The sequence below is a fragment of the Solea solea genome, chromosome 9, assembly GCF_958295425.1.
Source record: "Solea solea chromosome 9, fSolSol10.1, whole genome shotgun sequence".
Classification (NCBI taxonomy): Eukaryota; Metazoa; Chordata; class Actinopteri; order Pleuronectiformes; family Soleidae; genus Solea; species Solea solea.
Genome location: NC_081142.1, coordinates 24,403,808 through 24,411,498, shown reverse-complemented (window position 1 = coordinate 24,411,498; position 7,691 = coordinate 24,403,808). Strand labels below are relative to the sequence as shown.

Sequence of the window (7,691 nt, the reverse complement as noted above, 5' to 3'; positions counted from 1 at the left end):
TAGTGTACCTTTAACTCGTCTTATCTATGTAGACACACGGGTGTTTGGACTGTTCCCTCAGACTGTGAGTGTAACCAGCTCTGTGAATAATTCAGTGTAACTGGAGATGAAGCTGAGAGTCAGTCACACACACACACACACACACACACACACACACTGGTTAATGGGTACATTTATGAAGCTGATTCAGTGAATATTAACTGTTCAGTTGTCAAACCTTTGTGATTCCAACAATTCATTAACATTAAAAACAGACAAAGGCTGAATAATTGGATCATATTTGACATGTTTTGCTTGTTTTACAGGATGTAGTTATTTTGCTGCTGCTGTAAATGGTCTGTTATTGTTATTCATTTGACAAATAATATAATAATAAGTTAATTCACATTTTTACATTTGAGTCAGTTCACTAGCTTCTCTGAGAAGTCAGACACTGCAAAAGGAATGCAAGTAAACTATAATTCACATCTTAATAAATTATAATGTACTATTATTTCTTCGGTTTCTGTAAAACAGTAAATATTACTAATATTTTTTATTCTCGTAATATTACTTTATTCTCATTATTATACTACTTTATTCTCAAAGGATTACTTTTTTCTCTTCAGTTTTAATACGCCATCATAGTCTGTTTTTTCTATCAATGACGGCATAATAAAAACTTTCTGCTCCAGTGATGAATCTTTGTTAGAAATGCTAATCCCAAATTCATGTTCCCCGTGACACCACAGTGATCTGGATTCTCACCACAGGGTGGCATTAGAGAGCTCCGAGAGTGCACCTGGAGATGTTCATGAAGCTTCATGAGCTGCAGCACAAATCAGGAAATTCATGGAAACACCGCTCACAAACAAGTTCAACGTATAGGAACCAGAACTGGGTTTTAAGAGCCCAGATTTAAAAGACAACATAGCCAGAACATTCATAATTCATACTGAGACTTTATTTTGTAGCAGCAGACGAATGAATAGTTAAAGACAGGTAGTTTGTTAGTTCACCAGCAGGGGGCGTTGGTCTAACGTAGTCTGGACTTCCAGAACCTGAAACTGTCCTGCATGAACATGAGTCACATTTGTCACAATAAGATAAAAACTGGATTAAAAGCAGATTACACAGTAATAAGTGAATTTAAAACATTTTCGTAAGAAAAAATGCATTACTATTCAAGTATAAAGGATTTAAATAAACATGTCAGTCAGTCCCTCTTTTCTCGTCCTTCCTTCTTCTTCCACGTGATCTCGGCCTCGTGTGAAATCCGCAGTAAAACCACTCCGACACACACAGTGGATAGCGCACACGTCATGGCGACGGCGTCTGTGAATGTCAGCAACGTCCACTCCCTGAAGAGCAGAGCTGAGGCCAGGATGACGGTGGACGTGAAGGTCACGTAGTAGATGGCCTCAAACATGTTGGAACTGAAACGCTCCAGAGCTTTGTTGATGAAGAAGAATTGGACCAGGACGCTGAGGACCAGTGTCACCAGCAGACCCAGGAAGAGTACTGTAGCTCTGCTGCTGCTGCTGCTCACACCTTCATCTCCAAACACGTCCTGAGCTGCCAGACCAAGACCTTTACTACAGGGGACTGTGAAGCTGCCCAGCAGAGAACAGATGGACACGTACACCATGATGTTTGAGGAACCATGAGCTGGAGCGACCCACACCACCAGAGCCACCAGCAGAACCAGCACCAGGACACAGAAGCTCACAAACACTGCAGGAACATACAGAGAACATGTTCTGCTGCTGAGAACCTAATCCAACATCATTCTATCTCTCTTTATTTAATTAGATATTTATTTCGACGTATAAAAAGAAAGACGAGGGTACAACTAAAGGGTTATTAAAGGACAATTGTGTTAAAGATCTCAAAGAATCAGAATCAGCTATTCAGGTAAAGTTTACACAAATACTAGGAATGAGTTGTGGTTAGAGATTCACGTATGCGATAAGAAGAGAGAGAGACAGTTCAATAATATGAGGAAAATAAAATAGAGCATTAAAGATGCCATTATTTACAACAGAGAGTGAATATACAGTCATTTTAAACACAGTCAGTGTTGGAGTAAAATTAAAAATGAGTATATATTAAAGGTGGCATTGAGAAGAAAGAAACTGTTTGAGCCCCACCATGTGGGAAAGTTCACCATGTGGGAAAGCGTTGAGACGATTGATCACTCATGAGTCGTTGTGTGTTTTAGATAAGTAACACATAATCAGCATATATGATATACAAGATATATACTTTATCTCACTGTTAGACAGACTTTTGAAGTTTGTAAAGCACTCCCTCTCCCACACCACAGTCCATAGAGAAAATCAGTGATTTTAGCTACAGCTGCCTCATGTGGCCACTGATTTAATCTTAATGAAATATTTCAAAAGACGAATTGACAAAATAAGACATTTAAACTTAGTGATGGAGACAGCAGTGGATCAACAACTCCTGTGTGCTGTGATGTTAAAATCACTGATTTTCTCTATGGACTTTGGTGTGGGAGAGTGAGTGCTTTACAAATGTCAGTTTCCTGTTGCAAAAGTCTGTCTGACAGTGAGATAAAGATGTTGAGAGTCATGTTATCACTGAGAATGAATCAGGTGTATAGTGAGCAGTGACCTGGGTCAGAGAGTCTCTCCTCCAGCTCCAGTCTGGTCGTCACAGCCTCAGATTTAGGAGCGTGAATGATGAGCATCACTGAGCCACAGCAACACAACACACAGCCCAGTTTACCCAACGTGTTTAAGTGTTCCTGTAAGATCCACGAGGCCAGAACAGCACTGTAATGCATGCACACACGCACACAGTTTTATTCCTTGTACTTTTAACACAAATGAATAAAGACATCATAACTTACCCGAACAGAACTCCCAGAGCGCCCAGTGGAGTCACTACAACAGCAGGAGCCATGTTATATGCCACAAAGTTTCCAACCTGACCAACTATCACTGAGGAAGATTATATATAACAAACGTTAAAATTGTATTATATTTGATAGTTTCACTCCCTCTGATCACATTTCTCTCTGCTTATAACAAATGATACACAAAATGATCTCAAACACTGTCTCTTTTTCTGATCTCATCGTCGCTTGGTTCACGAAACGTCAGAAAATGTCCATCACTGTTTCATGTTTCATAATTCAAACCAGTTTGTGTGATTTTCAGCTTCTTAAATGTGAATATTTTCTAGTTTCTGTGATTTTTCAGCTTCGTAAATGTGAATATTTTCTAGTTTCTGTGATTTTTCAGCTTCTTAAATGTGAATATTTTCTAATTTCTGACATTTTTCAGCTTCTTAAATGTGAATATTTTCAAGTTTCTTTGATTTTTCAGCTTCTTAAATGTGAATACTTTCTGGTTTCTTTGCTCCATAAAAGAAATAAATCATACAAACTGAATCATTTTGTGTTTTGTGGACAAAAACAAGACGTTATTATTATTATCATCATCATTTCCAGAGTTTGACAAACACTGATCAATATTTTCTGACTATGTACTCACTGGCCACTGTTCCACTCCACCACAGCACATCTGTGAGGTAAGACCCACCTACAGAAAACAAAACACACACACTTCACTACAGTCCACTACAGTTCACTACAGTTTAGTTTAGTGAAAAAATAAACTGTAGTTTAAATAAAAGACATCATCTCCATTGTCACACTGTACCTGTCTCTCTCTCTCTGTGTGTGTGTGTGTGTGTGTGTGTACCTCTGTGAACTGAGCGGATTATTCCTTTTTTCTGGAGAACAAAAGTGGATCCGTTAATGAAACTGGAAACAACAGCGATGAAGATCCCCCCTGCTGCTGCTGCAGATACAGAACCAGAGGCACCAGAAGCAGAGACGCTGCTGAGGCTGAGGTTCGGTTCTGTTGAGTCCAAACTCATGATCGATGTTTGTTATTTCAGAAAAAATTAGAAAAACTCCAGACGCCGGTGAATAAACACTTCCTGGTCCTGATTCTTTTACTTTTTTTTTTTTTTTGGCAGACTCGACCACACAGTGGTGCATTACTGCCCCCTGCTGTTTATTAATCAAGCCTGTTCTTATACAGACCAACTGTATTTGCCAGCCTAAGGAGTAAAGAACATAGATTAAAAAAATAATAATAATCATTTATAACTTTGAACAAACTTACACAACATTGATGTTGTTTGTTTATCTGTTTACGTTCTAATATTTGTATTCCTTATTCTCTGAATAACTGGTTTATGGCCTTATTTACTTTATTGTAATATATTGTTTTTTCATCATACTTTTTTCTACAGTTGTATATATTTTACTTCATATTTAGTCTGTTTCTGGATTTAATGAACAGCTATTAGCACTATTTGGCAGAATAGCTCATTATTTAGCAGTCACTCTCCTCTTTCAGTGGGTCATATGCCTCCATCTTTTCCTCTTCTGTTGCATCAATTGTTCCCATTTTCCCCCTCTAATATTTATTTATTGTTATTTTCTTTATCCTTTTATTTTTAACTTTGGCTTAACATTAGCCGTCCTTAAATAAACACTTTTTAAATAAACACATGTGACAGCTGTTTTCAGATATTGTACACATTCTGTGGTTTTTGTATTGCCTGTCTTTAAATTGCACCTTGGGTGGACGAATTAAGTATTTTATGAAATAACACTTTTATTAAATGTTTTAATAAAACTTTTTTCAGTAACAACAAAAATATACAGAGATTATTATTTTTATTATAATAATAATAATTAAATACATTATATTCAGTAATTATTAAAATAAAATACAGAATAAAATGATGAAAAACAGAACAAACAGAACAAATTATATTCACATGAATTTATACAAATCATCTTCCATTACAATTCAAAACATACCAAACAATTATGTATCTTGACAAAACTTTAAAACGTAAACAATGTGACGTAATTATGCTATAATTAACTATAATGATGTCATCATATAGGTCAGAATAAACTATATAAATAAATTAAATGTCCTGCAGCGCCCTCCAGTGGACTGGGCTGTCCTCTCCGCTCCACCTGAAAGTCCCGCCTCTAATGCGAAAGAAGCGCTCGTTTTAAACGCCCACCGGCACAATGCGGGCGGGGGCATATGATGTCTGCGTGTGTGTGCGTGTGCGTGTGCGTGTGTGTGTGTGTGTGTGTGTGTGTGAGACAACCACATCACATGACCTCCCGTCTCTGTATAAACTCCGCCCCGGCGGGCTGTGGCGGTGCAGCATCAGTGGCAGCGCAGCCTCCGGTTACGGCGACTACATAAATTGTTTCCATGCCTCGTGCCTGAGTCTGCGAGCTGTCAATCAAAGCCGCAATGATGAGCGTCGTATGAAGGAAGAGCGGAGGAGCAGCGGAGAGGAAAGAAGAGAAGATCAGAGGAGAGGAGAGGAGAGGATAGACGAGAAGAGGAGAGAAGAGCAGAGAAAACAGGTGAAAAACACGCTGTCACTCCACTGTTAGAGCTGCGTTTGTTAGTTAGCTTCAGCAGCTACTGTATCTGTGTTAGCTGCTCTGTAGCCACCAGGCTAACCTGAAGGCTACCTAGCATAAGGTGTTGCATGAAGAAGATGCTGTGTCAGTGTGTGTTATTATTTTAAATACGTCACATTTGTGTCAGTGTGTGTGTTATCATTTTAAATACGTCACATTTGTGTTTGTGTGTATTATTTACAGATTAGCGCAGACTGTGTCCTTGTTAGCTTCTGGTTCTGTGATACAGTTGTTTTATTCGTATCGTGTGACGTTTTATTACACTGACATCGGCGATAATCTAAATATAAATGCATAAAACAGCTCATTATTGCCACGGACATCGTTGCTTTATTTTGCACACATGTAAGTGAGAGTTTGGGCTAAGCCAGCGTGCAGCACAAACATGATTATGTACAGTAAACATCGCGTAGCTTCGACGCTAACTGACTGTGCTGCTGTTTGCGGATTTAAATAAAGAGACAACACTGTAGTTTTGACACGATTTATCCCCGTGTTTACATTTGAGAGGAGATAATGGTGTTTGTGATGGTGAAAGTTCACCAGTGTAATGTTTAAAGGGAGTGGACGATCCACGATAGTATCACACTCTGCAATAAAAGATTACAACTTACAGTCCTAGTGATTTATACTGAAGGGCCACAAGGGGGAGCCTGAATCTTTCCAGTTATTCCACAGACTTGTTTATCATAATAATCTTATTTACAATTTCTGTATTTTAACTTCAAAATGGTTGCTAATATTAGTGTTTGGTAATGGAAATACTTTGTTTGTTATTTTAGCGACATTGATGTGTACAGTGCTTAACACATTTATAACAATTCACTTTTGTTATCCAAAAGTTTCACTGGGCTTCTCTGACGAGTCCGAAATTAATCAAGCATAACATTCAAACACTGAAACAAAAAGTTCTGTTCAGGAATGCCAGTAAATAAGTATAATTTGACATTTTCTTTAACAGTACATGCTGGTGTATTAACATTATAGAAACATAAAAAAATGCTGTTGATTTAGGGCAGCTGTGGATTAAACCTTACTAACATTGCTGGTGCTCTAATACATTTGTTTAGCACAGGATGTTAGCATCTTGCTGCCAAGCCAGTAACATTTAAACGAGTCGCTACCACATTATTGTGTCATGCTAAATGTAGAAACGGTTGGCTTTGATTATTTATAAATAATCAGCCAGATATCAGCAAAACTGATTAATCAGTCTGCCTCCTGACAACAAATCTGATGGTGATACCACCACCATCACTGGATCATACCATTATATCACTGAAAAACTATGTCAACATTTGCATCAACAAAGAGCAAAATCATCTTAGTCATGTAAAAAATGTATTTATTTATTAATTACCTCACACATGATTTATTGTTTGGCTCAGTGAAGCTAAAATGAGCAGTGTGTGTGTTGATTAGGACCGAAAGTAATGATTATTTTCTTGATGAATCCATAAAATGTCAGACAATGTTGATCAGACCTGTAAATGATGATGTTCTCAAATGTCTTGTTTTTGTCCACAAGCCAAAAAAGATAATTATTATTGATTATTATTTATTCAAAAATTATTCTTATTGATTTCTTTGTTGTATGGAGCAAAAAAAAGAAAATATTCACATTTAAGAAGCTGAGACATGGAGAGATGCTGCTGTTTTTTGAGCACTGCAACATTTTAATCATGGGAAAATATATAATGAAACATGTTACTATAAGATAATGTATAGAATCTTGTTATAAATGTGATACTGCTACAATGTGTTCATTTTCTTTCTTGTTCTTTGATATCAAAGTCAGAGGTGCTCTCTTTTAACCTATGAACATGTGTTTTACATTTCACGATCACTTTTCTCTTTCTCCTCTAATACATAATATAATTCAGAAAAAAGGGTTTCCATACTTTTGGTAAAATCACTAATGTTTTTGTAATGTTAATTATGTTTTATAATGAGTGTTTTTTTATCATCTGTAAGCTTTCAAAAAATGTTTCCTCACAAATCTTACAGACACAAACTAGATTATGGCGATAAGACCCTGACTATTTATGTTCTAAGAATCTATAGGGTAATTATTGGTTTGAGTATTTAATGTTGAGAAAATAATCGTCAGTTCTCTCTAGAGCTCTCTAGTTCTTATTGTCCCTGACGTCCACTGCTTCATGGAGTCACATCCTTTTGACTTTTTAATTGAGGAAACTAGGAACATGTTTCT

General features: G+C 37.1%; 2 protein-coding genes across 7 annotated transcripts in view; one reads left to right on the top strand and one right to left on the bottom strand.

Annotated features, from left to right (window-relative positions):
* Nucleotides 1-921: 921 nt before the first annotated feature.
* Nucleotides 922-3,961, bottom strand: nipa1 (NIPA magnesium transporter 1). 2 transcript variants are annotated; one of them, XM_058637480.1, is made up of 5 exons: nucleotides 3,711-3,961; nucleotides 3,501-3,548; nucleotides 2,855-2,945; nucleotides 2,617-2,777; nucleotides 922-1,713 (listed from the first exon to the last, which is right to left on the bottom strand). In XM_058637480.1, the coding sequence occupies exons 1-5, from the start codon at nucleotides 3,886-3,888 to the stop codon at nucleotides 1,196-1,198; spliced, it is 996 nt and encodes a 331-aa protein (XP_058493463.1). In that variant the 5' UTR covers nucleotides 3,889-3,961; the 3' UTR covers nucleotides 922-1,195. The 2 variants fall into 2 exon arrangements, with proteins under 2 accessions (XP_058493463.1, XP_058493464.1); XM_058637481.1 differs by having other exon boundaries at nucleotides 2,855-2,888.
* A 1,293-nt stretch (nucleotides 3,962-5,254) lies between these two features.
* Nucleotides 5,255-7,691, top strand: part of herc2 (HECT and RLD domain containing E3 ubiquitin protein ligase 2) — a 60,472-nt gene continuing 58,035 nt past the window's right edge. For all 5 annotated transcript variants that reach the window (XM_058639149.1, XM_058639151.1, XM_058639148.1 and 2 more), the window contains exon 1: nucleotides 5,255-5,419. The gene's annotated coding sequence lies outside the window, so the exon portion shown is untranslated. The remainder of the gene's footprint in view (nucleotides 5,420-7,691) is intronic.

What these genes read in the sequence shown, in the direction of transcription:
- nipa1 (XM_058637480.1), bottom strand. Translation starts at nt 3,888, where the DNA reads ATGAGTTTGGACTCAACAGAACCGAACCTCAGCCTCAGCAGCGTCTCT. An exon ending in AATCCGCTCAGTTCACAGAG is followed by an intron (nt 3,549 to 3,710) that starts GTACACACACAC and finishes TGTTTTCTGTAG; the next exon opens with GTGGGTCTTACCTCACAGAT. An exon ending in GGAGAGACTCTCTGACCCAG is followed by an intron (nt 1,714 to 2,616) that starts GTCACTGCTCAC and finishes ATGTTCCTGCAG; the next exon opens with TGTTTGTGAGCTTCTGTGTC.